Raw genomic sequence first — 15,972 nt, forward strand, 5'->3', positions numbered from 1 at the left:
GCCTGGAAGCCGTACGGGTCTGGATGGGGAGAAACAGGCTCTAGCTCAATCCCTCCAAGATGGAGTGGCTGTGGATGCCGGTGTCCCGGTACAGTCAGCTGCAGCCGCGGCTGACTGTTGGGGGCGAGTCATTGGCCCCAATGGAGAGGGTACGGAACTTGGGCGTTCTCCTGGATGGACGGCTGTCTTTTGAAGACCATTTGACGGCCGTCTCCAGGAGAGCTTTTTACCAGGTTCGCCTGGTTCGCCAGTTGCGCCCCTTTCTAGACCGGGATGCCCTATGCATGGTCACTCATGCTCTCATGACATCTCGTCTGGATTACTGCAATGCTCTCTACGTGGGGCTCCCCTTGAGGAGCACCCGGAGACTCCAGGTAGTTCAGAATGCGGCTGCGCGGGTGATAGAGGGAGCCCCTCGTGGCTCCCATGTAACACCTCTCCTGCGCAGACTGCACTGGCTGCCTGTTGTCTTCCGGGTGCGCTTCAAGGTTTTGGTAATTATCTTCAAAGCGCTCCATGGCATAGGGCCGGGCTACTTACGGGACCATCTGCTGCCACCGATTGCCTCTCACCGACCCGTACACTCTCACAGAGAGGGACTCCTCAGGGTGCCGTCGGCCAGGGAGTGCCGACTGGCGACACCCAGGGGAAGGGCCTTTTCTGTGTGGGCTCCCACCCTCTGGAACGAGCTTCCCCCAGGACTTTGCCAACTTCCTGACCTTCGAACCTTCCGCCGCGAGCTTAAGACACATCTATTTATTTGCGCAGGACTGGCCTAGAATTTTTAAATTTTAAATCTGGTTTTAATGGGGTTTTATTATTTATATTCCTATTTTAAATATTTGGCCTATTTAATAAGTTTTTTAAATTAATGTTTTATTCTGTATATATATATGTTTTTATTTGGCTGTAAACCGCCCTGAGTCCTTAGGGAGATAGGGCGGTATAAAAGTATGTATATTGATAGCTCCTTTGTCAGTGCCAGTCTTCCAGGAATTCTCTTTTTGGACTTGGCTTGGTTTAGGAGGGTCTCACAATTTCCCAGTTGAAATTATGGCTAAGCCTGTCCATATGTTGTGAAATGAAAAAATTTTCATCATGTCTTCTGACTGCTACTTGATGTTCATGGAAAAGTTCTGCTGGTCTTCTGCCCGCTTGTTGTAGATGACTCCTGGTTTTTTCCCTTTTGGGACCGCTGAGTCTTTTGGTTTACTTGGGATGTTTTGGAGGGTTTCTCTTTTTTCCCTCTAAACCTCTTGCAGTTTCCTCGAATGCCTTCCCACCAGAATCCCCAGAGCTCAACCCAAATCACAAGGGGAACCTGCCCAGCGCAGGAGACAAGGAACAGGGTCTGTCTAATATGGCACCTCCTGGCTCGCAACCTGCCACACACAACCTTCTTCACAAATACTGTTACTAACCCAGGGACCCCCTTCTATGCTCACCCTTTTCCGTTTTCAGTTTCCTAAGTAAATTTAAAATGCCATTTTCTTACCTTCTCCAGCCTATCTGGGCTGTTCTTGTTGCATTTCTGCCTTCTAGGAAATTAGCTGTCCCATCCTATCTGACCTGCGTTCCCATGACTTCTTCCTCCTGTGGTGGTAAAAAATACCCCCCCACACACACACACACTCACGCAGAGATGAGTTGCATTCATATTAAACCTGTGAGATTCCCCCTCCCACCTTTAAATGCAAATGGCTTGAAGTGCCCTAGTGAGGAAACGTCTACAGAGAGCTGAATTGGTCCTGAGGGGCGACAGGAGGAAGAGTCAGCTGGGAACTGATGGCCGAGCAAACCGCCATTTCTATCCACTGGCCGTATCTGAGAGAGAGAGAGTGAGGCTGCATGCTGACCTTGGAGGAGGGGATCGAAGGTCACCAGGTGGCCTTATCAGACACATCCCAAGGCCATCTGGTAATTGCAGGCCCTGCCTCTTCGTCTTGCCTGGCAATGTAGTCGGCCAAAGGTACATTCTGCTTTTGGTTGTGCTCTGGGCTGCCCAACAAAGTGCCACCGCTTTGGTACCGGTATTTGGTTCAGACCGTTTGTTGTTTGCATGCTTAGCAACTATGGGGCCCTTGGTGCTCTCTGAACTGGGGTGTTTTCTAGCAGACCCTTTTCATTTCCAAACTAGGCAACATCATCAGTGCACAGAGAGCAGAAGGACCCCACAGTTCAACCCTGAGGTACAAATATTACCCTCTATCGATACGCGTCATAGATTTATGTTCTATCTTCAAAATAGTTTGGTTGCTTTAAGCCACCCTGGCAACTTTAAGACTTCTGGACTTCAACTCCTTCTGGGAATTAAAGTCCACAAATTTACCAGGTTTTGAAAGCCCTGCATTAGGCAAAGAAGGTTTTGGCTACAACAACCCAAATTGGTAATGGAAATGTTTGAGAGGAGAGGAGCCGGGACCAATCCTGCTGAGCCCCACTCAGTACACCTCTCCAGCTTGATGAAGAACCAATGAAGATGAGGATGATGTAGGAGCCCTGGTGGCACAGCGGTTAGAACGCAGGATTGCAGGCTGACTCTGCCCACAACCAGGCATTGGATCCTGATGGGTTCCAGGTTGATTCAGCCTTCCATTCTTCCGAAGTTGGTAAAATGAGGCCCCAGATTGTCGGGGGCCATAGGCTGACGTGTTTGGGGCGGTATATGAGTCTAAGTGCTCTTGCTATGTATGCTTCGAGTAGAAGTTCCTCTCCAGAGATGAACCCACATTGTAGCTATGCCACCCAGCCCACAGTTAACTGGCTCGCCAGCCAGCATGCCACAGGGGTTCTTTGCCAAATGCTTTGCTCAAATGGAGAGAAACTCCAACTACAGTGTTCCCACTAACTGGTAAGGAGCTCTTGTGTGCTTTATCGTTGACCAATTCATACTGGCTGAATGGTCAGCCTCTTAAGGGGTGGACGACCCTTTTCGCTTTTTCAAAATTAAATAGGAGGGAGGTGTGTTGGATATGTTTGCCACCTTGAGTTATTTGGAAAAATAATAAAGGTGGGATACAAAATAAATAATAATTAAGCATCCAGTTTTCTTCCCCCATTTTCCTGGCCTGCCAATAATTCATTTCTTTCCAGAGAAACAGGGTGGGGTGAGAGCCATCAGCTGATTCCCTGGAAGGCGGGTCCTCTGGTCTTGGCTCCTGCGTAGGGAGAGTCCAGGCGGAATGTGCAGATAGCAGATGAGCTTGGAGAGGGACTGAAGAGCCACCGAGCAGCTGGGCTCTTTTCCTTTATTTTGAATTTTGCTATTCGGAGCATCCGTGGTTAAACTGCTGACAAGTGCTTTGCAGTTCTGGGCTCCTGCAGGTCACTTCCTTGGTGGCCAGACTCTCCCCAGCTGCTCTGGCTGCCTCTTTGGGTGACCCCTTCCTTCCTTCTCCTGACTGCCATGGTTTCCAGTAGGGATTTTGGCATTTCCTTCTCTAGGAACTTCCTCCCCACTTGAGTGCCTTTCCTTGCCGCGGGAGCCTTCTTTGCAGGACTCTGAACTGATTAAATCAGGCCGTTTTACTTTCCCTTAAAAGCCAAGAACTTCCGCCTTCTGGACTTCCACCACTGAATCTGCCTTGTGGGCTTCCCAGAGCTTGGCCAGAGAGCCCGGCTGTGAGGCCTCGAACCCTTTTGCCTGGTGCTTCCTGGCCTTTGGGATTGGCTTAAGGCCCTCCTGTGTGATCTGTGTAGTTGCTGTGGTGCTTTCCGTCAGAGGACAATCTTGCTGCTTCAACTATGATACTTCCCAGAACTCCAGCTTTGAGCTGTAGGCGGTATTTTATTAGATTTAACAAAATCTCTCATGATGTCCTCATTATGAAATGATAAAATAAGGAAGCAAAGCCAACACTCAATAGTGCTGATGATGTAATCTAGTTGGGTCATGAAATGTTTGCAAGCAAACAAATAAGCTCAGAAAGCACCAAGGACCCCACAATTCCACACTAAGCAACTTTTAAAATAGATAAGATAAAATAAGAGCTAGATGTTGTAACTATTAGTTAAATTCATAATGATGGCTGATGGCCCCTCCCCTGGATAATTCTCACCCATGACTCCAATGTGGGGAGCAGCCTAAAGAGAGGTGCCAGGGGGCTGTGCCCTGGCCTTGTGCTATTCAACATTTTTACCAAAAGGCTTGGAAGTGGGAATTGAGTGGATAGTTACCATGCTGCCTGATAACATGGAGCTGGGAGACTGGCTGATACTTTGGGGTTTGGAGAGAAGAACCCCAAAGATCTCCAAATCGTTGCCCTTTGCTGGAGGTCTTCAAAGGGGCCAGATAGCCCTCTAGCAAGTCCTGCAGAGAGTATGGGGGGTGGGACTGATGACCTCTGTAACCCCTTCCAGCTCAGTGATTCTACATCTTATACTTGCCATGCTGGACAAAGCTTCAGGTGGCACAAAGCCATCTTCTTCGGGCAGGCAGTGAGCCTCAGCGAACGTGGTGATGGGACCCCGGGGGTCCCGATGGCATTGATGCCGCTGGCATGAATGCCACTTCCGGTCCAACCGATCTGGTTAAGCAGGTTGCCAGCCAGCGCCCAAGACAAACGGGGGGGGGGCTCTTTTAAAGCGGGGTGGGGGAAGAAACTGTCAGTTTAAGATTTATTGGGGCTCTGGCTGTTCCCTTTCCAGATCAGAAGATTATTCTGAGTCAGCAACATATATGAATCGGGGAGGGAGGGGTTGGTAAAAGGTTATGTCGGAGGAGAAGAGAATGCAGAAGAGATAAGGGCTACTTCTGGGGGGCAGGAGCGTTACCAAAACAGGCCAGGCTTATCTCAGAAGGCCTGGAGGTTTTATTTTAGAACTGCTATAAGCTGGGAAGGCTTCTAAGCTTTGCCTCTGCCCTCCCTTGTCGGTCTGCGCTCGTCTCCCTCTCCCTTTAAGCCGCTTTGCTTTGGGCGATCACTATAATGACCTACTTACAGGGGACCGTTTGGCTGCAATAGCCACTTCATCCCTCGGTGGGTCAGTTGGGGTTTGGAGAGTGAGAGGAGCTGTGGGAGAATCGGCTGCGGCACTCTTGGAATTCTGGAATTGGGATCGCAGCTGCTGCCCTGACAAGTTTGGCAAGGCTCCCTGTGGCCGGTAATTGGGGGGAGGGGAGGGCCAGGGGGCCAAGTGCTTTGTCCCTTGCTGGGATTTTGGCTTCACTCACGTCTGGCCCAGAATCTAGACCGAATCTGCTGTTACCTGGCGCTGCATTTTGTATCTAAGGACTGTTGTAGGATAGTTTGTGTGGTCTCTGCCAGAATCTATCCTGCAAATATGCCCGAGCATCCCTGCCATTTTGAGCTGGCATTGGCCGTGGCTGACTGCTTGCAGCTTTGCCGCTGGCTGGCTTCGTTCTCACGGGATCTATCAATGCGGTGCTGAGGATCCAGTGGGGACCGCACATTGGGATCTCTGCTGTAGCAGCATCCTTGATTCAGCCCCTCGGTAGCTTCAGTGACCGGAATCTGCATTTGGGCCTGCGTGGGAATATTTGGCTTTTCCCCAAAGGGGCGGAGGAGTGAACCAAATGCCAATTTGGTATTTCACTTCGGCTGTTGTGCCAACCATCTTTTGCTCTACGTAGGAGCTGGGAGACTTGAATTCTTCCCATGGAGATGGGCTGTGATCTCATCAGCTGGCATCTTCCAAGGTGCAGTGCTCTGCTTTTGCTGTATTCTCTCTTGATTTTATGCAGTTGCACTCCATTTTGGCCCATGGTAACTGCTGAACGTCAGTGGTCAGTATATTCAGTTTTTCCAACCGGATGACCAGTCCAGATGGACTGTGGTAATGAACTGACCCAGGCCAAATTCAATGGCCGTTTATGAAGTTATCTAAAACTGAACAGCGAGGGGGATAGGACAGATTCCAGGCCTACCCAGGGCAAACTGGAAAGGCCTCTGGTTAGTGGGCACCATCATCACCTGGGCATGGACTGCTCGGAGCCCCCTTGATCTGGCCAGGCACCTCATGCTGCTTCCCCAGGAGGACTGGGAGAAGACAGGCAGCCTGGGATTAGCCAGCCCCTGGGTGGTGGCCCCCTGCCCCTTCAACACCTCTCCCCAATCAGCATAGCTGCTTAGCAAGAGCAGCTATGAAAGCCCTGCAGCCACACAGCTGGCCCTTGTGGTGGGGCAGTTGGTGTTGAGGGCTCTGGGAGTGAGAAGGGTTGTGGGTCCTGTGGTCCTGCGCAGGAAACTGGAAGCAACCTGATATTAAGGAGAAATGTACTTTACTCCTGGTAGTAAGGAGCAGCAGATGACCAGGGGTGGGTGTGAAAACAAAGTGGGACTACCATGCAAGGGTCTGGTGGGGTTGGGTTGCCTAAAGGCCAGAGGGGTTGATTTGTGCCCTCTGGGGTGTGGGGCCCCACTGAATTGGATGTGTGACCAGGGCCCAGTTGTGTGAGGTGCGTCTTGGCTAGGGATCTAGTAGGTGGGGATCTGCTGTCTGTGGGCCCAGAACCTTCAGGGCTGGAGTATATAAAGGTACCCTAAGGATTGTGAGTGTGTGTGTGTGTTTTATCCAGTTCTGGCTTTGCTGCCATTTCGGGTGATGGAAGAGGGCTCCGTGGGGTTCTTTTCGTTTGGTCTGCCTTCGCTTGATGGAGGGGGGGTGTGGTTTACAGGGACAGCACATGGATGTGCAGCCCCACTGTAGCTTCTGGGCCCACAGAGCGGTTGGAGGGCGCCAGAGGGGATGCTTGCCTGTGAAGAGATGCTGACTGGTCCTGATGAGATCTTTGGAGTGGGAGTTGGCTTTGGGGAACGTCTCAGGTGCACAAATAGCGGTCAATGCCCCCTCCCCGTAATACACACAGCTAAAAGAGCCCCTGGATCGCGCGGGGGAGGGGATCGCCCGGCGGCCGTTCCGTCGGGGGCGCCGTGGGAGGCTCGTCCTGCGCCGTCTGCGAAGATTGGCCCCGGTTCAGCCACAACCGGAACAGGTGCCGCCCGTTCGGATCCGCTCGCCCAGCCCGGAGGTGGCGAGGCGGGTTCCAAGGGGCTTTTTGCAGGGAGGGGGCCGGGCGCTCCCGCTGAGCCCCTGGGCGGAGGCAGCCCCCCTCGGTTGCCCTCTCCCTCCCCCGGTGCAGCGCTTTCCTTGCGCGACCCTCCCTCCCTGCAGCCTCCGCGGGCCGCGATCGCCTGCCATCTGGAGGGGGAGGGGAGCTGAGCCGCTGACGTCACCGTGCCCGCCCCCTCCGTGCTCCGCCTGGGAGGGGGCAAGCCGCCCCCGCCGCCGCCGTTCCTGCGCAGCCTGATCGCTGCGGGCTCCGGCAGGCCACGGTGAGTCAGCAGCCCCGGGAAGAGCGGAGGGAGGCGGCGCGGGGGGTCCCGTCGCCTGGCGGGAGGGGCGGCCTTGCGGGCGAGGGGCTTCGCGGGCGGGGCGGGGGTGTCGCCCCGGAGCGCCCACCTTCTCCGCCGCACGCCTGACGGCGCCTCCCCCGCGAGGGTCCCGTGGGCTGCAGGCCCCCCAGCCCAGGGGAGGGAGTCGCCGCTTCGGGAGGCTTTCGCGCCGCCCCCGCAGAGGCCCGGCCGTATCCCCGGAGTCGCCGGCTAAGCCCGGGGCGCGGCTCCGATCCCCTCCCCCCCGCCCGCTCTTGGGGGCTGCGCGGGGGACGGGCTCTCCGCCGGCTGGGCACATTGGGCGAAGGGCGAGCGAGCCGGGGGCACCCGGCCTTCATCCCGGCCCCCGCGCCGCCATCCCTGCGACCCCGAGGCCAGGCAGGAGGCCGGCCGGCTTTCCGCGGGGCTTGGGGGCCGCCGTGCCCTCTTCCCGAGCCGAGCCCGGTCCCCCTCCCCAGGTGTGGGGGCTTGCAGGGCCCCGGCTCAGCTCTGACGGCTGCAGTGGATGGCGGCTGGCGCCGGATGCCCCGGAGAAATGACAGGAAGGGAGCCCGGCGCCCATCGGACAGCCGCCTTTTCTTTGGGCGAGCGGAGCTGCGGGCTCTTGCGAAGGAGCCCCGGGAGCTGCTTGGAAAGGCCTCGAACCTCGCCTTGCTCCGACTGAGCGGCTTTGCTGCTTCCACTCGGGGTTCTGAGATGGAGGCGGCGCAGCGATTGCTGAACTGGACACCGCCCCCCCCCCGCGCGCATTTGGGCCCCGATCTCTCCCCCAGCACCGTCTGAGTCTTGACCCTGAGTTAGGGCCCGGAGGAGCCGCCTCCCCCCCACCCCAGCCGGGAAAGCTGGGCTGGGAATATTTATTACTTTAACGCATTTATACAGCCACCCATTTTAAAGCCAACTCTCCAAAACTTCAGAGGCATATAAAGTTGTTTTAAAAACTATAAAACGCAACCAGATAAAGTGTGAAGCATTGAAACAACAAAAAACTGGTGTTGATCCATGTGAAGGTAATATCGTCTAATGGCAACGCTTGAGGGAAAAGCCAGTTCTGTGACCTCCACTAAATGGGGACTAAAAGGCTGGGGGGCTGCCGAACGTCAAGGGGGAGGGACACACTCCTTTCCTGGCTCCTCTTAGATCTCTGATGGCCTCTCTATGGGCATGTGTGCCGTCACCAGCTGCTCTTCTGGTTTCCTGCATGTGCGCCGGCCAGCTGGTCCTCGCATGCACCAGAGCGCCGGAAACCCAAAGACCAGCTGGCCGGTGCTGGCCACCTGGTCTTCGGAGCTCCAGTGCGTGCAAAGACCAGCTGGCCAGCGTGCATGCGCGCACCAGAAACTCAAAGACCAGCTGGCCGGCACGCACATACAACACTGGCCAGCTGGTCTTCGGGTTTCCCGCACTCCAGCACCCTCAAAGACCAGCTGGCTGGCGTGCGCCCAAGGACCTGATGCATGCGCACTGACCAGCTGGTCTTCGGGTTTCCGTGCGCATATTCCAGTTTGGACACTCGGTGCTGAAAAGGTTCGCCATCATTCCTTAGATGATGGTTTGTGGGGAAGGAAATGGGAGCCTGCCCACTCTCTCTGACTTGGAAAAGGTGATCCTGCAGGCAAGGCCCTATTATTGTGTAGATGCTGCTGCATTCTGGACCTCTTCGAGAGCAGCCCCATGTGGAGATCATCACAGTAATCCTGATGGGAGGTGACCGAGGCCTGAGTGATGGTGAGCAAGGCCTCCTGGTCCAGGAAGGGATTTAATTGGCCCACCAGACAGATCGATTCAAAGGCCTCCCCAGCCATGGCTGTACTTTCAGCAGGAGCCCTGAGCCCAGCAGGACCCGCTCTCCCAATTGTCTTTCAACTTAGTCCAGGGAAATGCCACCCATCCAGAGCCAAAGATGAAGCATCACCAGGGTTATGATGCCTCACCGGACAGTTCCCTCCTAAGGGTCTCTTGTTGGAAAGGAGAGGCCAGAGGCTCGGGCTCCAAGGCACCCTATCTTGCATGGCCCTGGGGCCTGACCTTGCCCTCCTACCAACCCTAGTCTTGGAGGAAGGAGTAGAACCACAGAGCCTCCCCCTTCCCACCCCGAAGCTGGCCCAGAAGGACCCCGTGCTGGATTGATGGAGGGGGGTAGGCTGGGGAAGCCCTTGCTGATTGGGGGGGGGATGCAGGGTCACATCTGGGCACAGTGCTAGGATTGCTACGGGGGGGGCATGGCGTGGGCAGATTCTCTGACCAGGTGGCGCTTCCTGCTTCTTCTGGGACTGGAACTCCTTCTCTCTTCTTTCCAAAGAGCCAGTTGAATCTTCACCCCGGAAGCCTGTTGGTTTCCTGGGCACCATGGCAACGGAGCCCATAATAGAAGCCCACAGTGGTGGCAGCCGTGGGGAGCTGCTCCTGTCAAGCAGGGGAGCACTGGAGGTGGGTCTGGCCTTGCTGGGCCAGGCTGTCTGAATGCATCCTGGGGCCCTGAGGTGGCCTCGGCTGGGTGCTCTGGGGAAGGAGGGGAGGCTGGCAAACTGTGCCATGGGGCTGGGTGGGGGCCTGTCTGTCTGCACAGTTGCAATGGGCCTGGAGACTGGAATGGGCTGGGATTTGGGGGCACATTCATTTAATGGGGGACAGCTGGGAACCTTCCAGAGATCATCCTCCTTGGCACTGAGCCCCTCTAGATCTTGGCAGCCCCAACTGAGAGTGCTGTGGCTTATGTAATAGTTTATTTTAATTTTTTTTAATTGTATATATTTTGTATTTTATTCCGGCTGTACACCGCCCTGAGTCCTTCGGGAGAAGGGCGGTATAAAAATTTAATAAAATAAAATAAATAAATAAATAAAATATGGGCTTAGACCCCCTCGGGGCCAGGGGCCAGGTCCCTCCTTCTGATGAAGTGGTGGGGATTCAGCTCTGCCTCTCCCGAAGATGTCTGTTTTGCAGGACAGCCCTTTCCATGTCCAAGTGAGTCTTTGGGAGTCCCCAGAGCTGCCCCCCCCCCGGGGAGGTACGCATTGAGCAGCCGTGGTGGGTGAGGAAATTCCCCATGGCAGCTTCTCAGTTGGCTGTGGCAGCTCCAGCTGATCTCAAAGAGGGCCAGATCCTGTTAGCGCTTGGATTGGGATCCCAGAGCCAGGAAGTCCCCAAAGGGCCCATGCTCCTCCCCCCCGCACCCCCCCCCCCCCGGGCAAAGGAAGGAAGGCTTACCAATACTCCTGTGTAAGAGCCTCCAGGAGTCCAGCTGGGCTCTGCCAATAGCAAAGGCGGGAGCCTGTGCCAAACTGGCTTTGGCCACTCAGGGAGCCCCACATGGTAGACCACAAGGTGGGGGGGCACAGAATACCCCGAGGGGGCTACCTGGTGCTGGGAAGGAGAATCGTTCCTGCCATGTGGGAGAATCATCTGCCAATTCTGGTGAAATCTAACTTTTGGGGATCCCCAAAAATCTCAGGCTAGAAGGTGGAAGATAAAGCCGAAGGGAGGCCCAGGACCACTTCCTGGGAAGAGCAGCAAAATGGGCGTATGCACACACACATACACACACAAACAGAGAGAGAGAGAGGGAGAAAGAGAAAGAGATCTGTCTGCTTCAACCAGAGCTGGAAAAAGGTTCATGGGTTAATCGCTCATAACCCTCAAAACCTTTAATGCCATAATTTAAAATTTCTTGCTTAATTGCTTTGGCCATCTCAACTGCCCCTTGTACATCTCTCTTTAAAGTACCATTGGTGGTGGTTCTTTTTTGAGGGGTTAATATTGGCCACCTGCTGCATTGAAGACCACAGTGGTAGGATAGTGGGGGGGGTCACCAGGTGGGATCCCATGGGACGAGGGAAGGGAAGGATGAGCTGCTCTGGAGGCTTTGACAGAATAGCCAGCCTCCACCTGGGGGAGGGGGAGGGGAGGGCTTGCAGGGATTGCCTTTGTGAATGCCCTCAGAAGGGGTGGGGGAAGGTCCTCCAAAAGTCCCCCTCTCCCTACCTTTGCTTCCAGCAGGTTGCTGGGTACTGGGGCAATGGGGGTGGGGGTAGAGGGCATCTGGATTGGTAGGATGTGGTGGATGTTGAGAGGAAATCTGCCCGCCCCCCCCCCCCAGCAGAGGGGGGATGGGAAACCGGGGTGGGATGCCTAACCAAGAAGTGAGATTCTCACCCAGTCAACTTAGGGCATTTCAGCTGCTCAGGAAGCCTGGGGGTGGTGGTGGCTGATCCTCTCCCTGGGATTTTTTGTGAGGGGGAGGGATAGACAAGACAAGGAAGGACTGTACAGATGCTGCCTCTTCACCTGCCTCCCTCTCCTTCCCCTGCAGCTCCCAGCATCACTGCCATGTCGCACGAGAAGAGCTTCCTGGTGTCGGGGGACACCTATCCAGGCCCACAGCCTCCGGTGCCCCCTGGCTATGTCCAGGCTCCGTATCCAGTGGCCCCCCACCCACAGGGTCAGTTCCAGCCTGCACCTTATGGCCAGACTGGCTATCCGCCAAACCCCTACCCGGTTTCTCCTTATCCCCAGGCCGGACCCTATGGACCTTATCCACAAGCTGCATACCCTCAAGGGCCATACCCCCAGGGCCCCTATGCGCAGCCGCATCCTGGAGCACCTATGAGCCCACCTGGTAAGTTGTGCCCTGGTGGGTAGAGGGAGCGGGTTAGTTTCCTGGGCATGAAGCCATCTGCAAAGTCATTGGTGGCTCTGCTCCCCCCCCCATCCTGGGCCAGGGAGTCCTCCTAAGGCATCCACAGCCTCCTCTGGGGATGCACGTCTCCTGAATTCTGACTAGCGAAAGGGGGCATCCTCTATGCAACCTGGGGAGCAGGCTCCCACCTGCACCAGCCCTGCTTTCTGGACGACCAGGTGTCCAGGGGCTGTACAGAGAGCCGTTCAGTCTGCCTGCACTGCTGCTTTTGCGTAGGGCCGATACACAACAACTACCATGAGGACGGTCCACCTTCTTACTACGACAATGAGGGCTTCACCCCCAGCAACTGGGACGACAAGAACATCCGGCAGGCTTTCATCCGCAAGGTCAGCAGGATGGTCACTGTAGGGCTTGGTGGGCAGCATGGTCCTGGTTGGGTGAGAGGTTGTCCCTTTGGTTGCTGCCACCCTGCCCAGGGCCAGGCTGCAGGTGGTCAGAGGCCCCCTGTGTCCCTTCCTTGGGAGGCCCCACCAGAGGTGAGGCTCAGCTCAGGTGGCCTCCCTTGGGCCACGCACCTTATCCACTCCTTGCAAGAGAAAGGGAATGGTTCTCCGGCCAGAGGAGGGGCAAGGGACCCTACCTGCACAAAGAAGGGCCTTCTTCCATAAACCTTCTTGCAGAAAAAAGACACGGTGTAGAGGAGAGGATCTCCAGAACTTCCTTGGGACAGGATGAAGCAGGATCTCCATGCTCTTTCTCCACTTTGGGGGAAGGGCTTCCACTGGTGGACTTCCCACATTGCCCAAAAAGGGGCTGGGCAGGCTCTGGCGTGAAGCTGAGCTAGACGGGGTCCCCCATGTGCCCTGTGAGCAGTTCAGCTTATGTGGAAGAGAGTTGAGTTCCTCATGTAGGAAAGTCCAGGCAGGAGAGAGGAGGGGGCCAGCTGGATCCTTTTGTCACCTGGTGCCCCAGATGGCTGCCCTGTCCAGGCTGAGCTGCTGTCCTTGTACTCGCAGGTTTTCCTGGTGCTGACCATCCAGCTCTCTGTGACCTTCTCCTTTGTGGCCATCTTCACCTTTGTGAAGGATGTGAAGGGCTTTGTGCGCAAGAATGTCTGGACATACTACATCTCCTATGCAGTCTTCTTCATCTCCCTCATTGTCCTCAGCTGCTGCGGGGAGTTCCGGCGGAAGCACCCATGGAACCTGATAGCCCTGGTAGCACAGAGCTCTGGCGGGAGAGGTTGGGGCTACAGTCCATGAGGACTTGGAGGTTCTGGCTGGCTTTCAGGAGAAGCCCCCCAAGACAGAGAGGAGGCCCCACTCCAAGCCCTGCTGGAGGCACTAACACCCTCCTTTCCCTCTACAGTCCATCCTGACGTTGAGTCTCTCCTACATGGTGGGCATGATTGCCAGCTTCTACAACACAGATGCCGTCATCATGGCCGTGGGCATCACGACTGCCGTGTGCTTCACCGTTGTCATCTTCTCCTTGCAGGTGGGGCCCCTCTGTTTCTACTGGGATGGGGGAATTAAGCCATATGGCCTCAGACCATAAATCGGGGTCATGTCCCCATGTTTGCAGGGGGGATTGGGGAGCACTTGCTTTGGACCCCAGCATTTCCCATGCTGGTTGGCAGTGCTGCTCTGGGGGAATCACTGGGAATTATGGGCCCAAGAGTGAGATTCTTGGTGAAGCCACCGTGCCTGTGCCAGACGGGTACAGAATCCAGGATTCCTACATTCCTGGACTTACCACCCTGCAACACCCACCACGGTCGTCCTTTCCAACCTGAGAGGCAGAGCCTTTGAGAAGCACAGCATGTGTGTGTGTGTGTGTGTGTTACTTGTGAGCAGGGGTCAGTCTGGGAAAGCAGCCTGGATGTCAAAACCCCTTGAACTTGCCCTGTGGCCCCCTCCTCTCCTGCAGACCAAGTACGACTTCACCTCCTGCCGCGGAGTGCTGATCGTCTGCCTGATGGTCCTGTTCATCTTCGCCATCCTTTGCATCTTCATCCGGAACCGCATCCTGGAGATCGTCTATGCGTCTCTTGGGGCCTTGCTTTTCACCTGCGTGAGTGTCCCTGGGAAGAGAGGGGCAGGAGGGTTAGAGGAAGAAACACCCCACTCCCACCCCCTGTCTGCCGGCCCGCTGGAGCTGCTGGGAACTAACATAGCTGCTTCTTCATTGCAGTTCTTGGCGGTGGACACCCAGCTGATCCTGGGGAACAAGCAGCTGGCAATCAGCCAGGAGGAATATGTCTTTGCGGCCCTCAACCTCTACACGGACATTATCAACATCTTCCTGTACATCTTGGCCATCATTGGCCGTGCCAAGGATTAGGCCGTCTCCAGCCCTTTCCTCCCTCACAGCCCCCTCCCCTCCTCAGTTTTGTTCTCTTTTCCCTACGGGCTTGGTTGGTGCACTGGGGTCGGGGTCCTGATGCTCCTGCGGAAGGCGGCACCGCAAGGTAGCAATGGTGGGCACTCCTCTTTGGTCTGTCCGGAGCGAGGAAGAGAAGGGATTCACGCCCTGCATCTCTTGGGTGACCCCGAGTTGAGGAAGGGGTGTAAATATGCTGTTGTTCTTGTCCACTGCGTTTTGCTCTAGAAATGTCTTGTTTCATTTTGGAAACTCTCCTCCTACTCCTGGGCCCAGGAGCACCCGCTGAGTCCCTCTGATGCCCACCATGGTATTCCTTCCCCTTGCTTGCTGGGCATGACCTTCCCCACTAGCTCCTCCTGGCTGTCCTGGGCAGAGTGTTTCACCCTGGGGGGAGGCTGTGGGTTTTGGGCAGTAAAGGGGAGGGCTCTCTCAGCCCTGAGGGTGCGCAGCTCAAGGTCTCTCTCTTGGCACCTCCACGTTGGGGTCTGCCGAGACCTTTTGACCAGGATGTTGATGTTACTTGAGGACACTTTCCTCTCTCTTCTTCCCTCCCTCCTCCCCCACACATGGCTGGCTTTGGGGGGCTTGAAATGCCGCATGCTGAGCCATTGCCACTCTGCCCCCAAGGCCAGCCTCTGCACTAAGCTGTACAAAATAGCAGTCTAATAAAAGTCAAAATATGCCCACAGCAGGGTCTTCGCTTGTCTTCAGCCAGCCAGGAAGGAAGGAGAGGAAGGGGCCTTTCTTGGGCTGGGGTTAATGTCTGCCTGATCTTCCAAATGAGCTCCTTTCAATGAGCTGCACAGGAGGCTCCAAGGAGGGATGGAGAGGTGTGCGCTGCAGGAGCCTCCCAGAGCAACGGGTCTCCAACCTTTCTGGCTTTGTGGATCAGCAGTTGGGGGGAGAGGAAAGGGATGGTTCCACATGAGCGGTGGATGCGCATGCAACTCCAGTTGTACGAGTGGCGGGCATGCACAAATGGAGCTGTGCGCACACGCCACTGCGCATTCAATTGGAGCTGTACACAGGCACACCTTCGCACGCTGCTTCCACAGCCCAGGCCGTGAACAGGCACAGCCCAGGGTTTGGCGACTCCTGTTCCAGAGAGTTTGCAGTGATATCCACAGCATCTGAACCACACAATTGGCAATTCAGTTCTAGCCCTTAAATATATTTCAGGGGAGGGGAGGGATATAATATGTATTTTTTAAAAATACATATCCTCAAGCCATGTTGAACAAATCCTCTGGGTGTTTGAGAAATGAAGAAAGAAATATAATAGCTCAGGCTGTTAAGAACCCTGTTATGAGAACACAGTAGCCTGCAATTACTGCAGGTTCAAGCCCGGCCCAAGGTTGACTCAGCCTTCCATCCTTTATAAGGGAGGTAAAACGAGGACCCAGATTGTTGGGGAGGCAATAAGTTGACTTTGTAAAAAATATACAAATAGAATGAGACTATTGCCTTATACACTGTAAGCCGCCCTGAGTCTTCGGAGAAGGGCGGGATATAAATGTAAACAAAAAGAAAAAAAAAAGAAGAGGGAAGAGGGAAAGGACGGTCTTCTTGGCTGGTTTCATTTGTCATGGC

General features: G+C 55.2%; 1 protein-coding gene across 5 annotated transcripts in view; it reads left to right on the forward strand.

Moving 5' to 3' along the window:
* GRINA (glutamate ionotropic receptor NMDA type subunit associated protein 1) overlaps window positions 1-15,068 on the forward strand; it is a 32,917-nt gene extending 17,849 nt beyond the window's left edge. For 3 of the 5 annotated variants that reach the window (XM_058179120.1, XM_058179122.1, XM_058179119.1), the window contains 6 exons: window positions 11,668-11,973; window positions 12,271-12,383; window positions 13,014-13,214; window positions 13,366-13,494; window positions 13,927-14,070; window positions 14,191-15,068. In XM_058179120.1, coding sequence (XP_058035103.1) covers window positions 11,685-11,973; window positions 12,271-12,383; window positions 13,014-13,214; window positions 13,366-13,494; window positions 13,927-14,070; window positions 14,191-14,340 — 1,026 coding nt within the window. In that variant the 5' untranslated portion in view covers window positions 11,668-11,684 and the 3' untranslated portion in view covers window positions 14,341-15,068. Of the gene's footprint in view, window positions 1-7,005; window positions 7,296-9,652; window positions 9,786-11,667; window positions 11,974-12,270; window positions 12,384-13,013; window positions 13,215-13,365; window positions 13,495-13,926; window positions 14,071-14,190 lie in introns of those variants that run through there. The other 2 variants (XM_058179118.1, XM_058179123.1) reach the window with 2 other exon arrangements.
* Window positions 15,069-15,972: the final 904 nt, after the last annotated feature.

This window comes from Ahaetulla prasina, chromosome 3 (assembly GCF_028640845.1).
Source record: "Ahaetulla prasina isolate Xishuangbanna chromosome 3, ASM2864084v1, whole genome shotgun sequence".
Classification (NCBI taxonomy): Eukaryota; Metazoa; Chordata; class Lepidosauria; order Squamata; family Colubridae; genus Ahaetulla; species Ahaetulla prasina.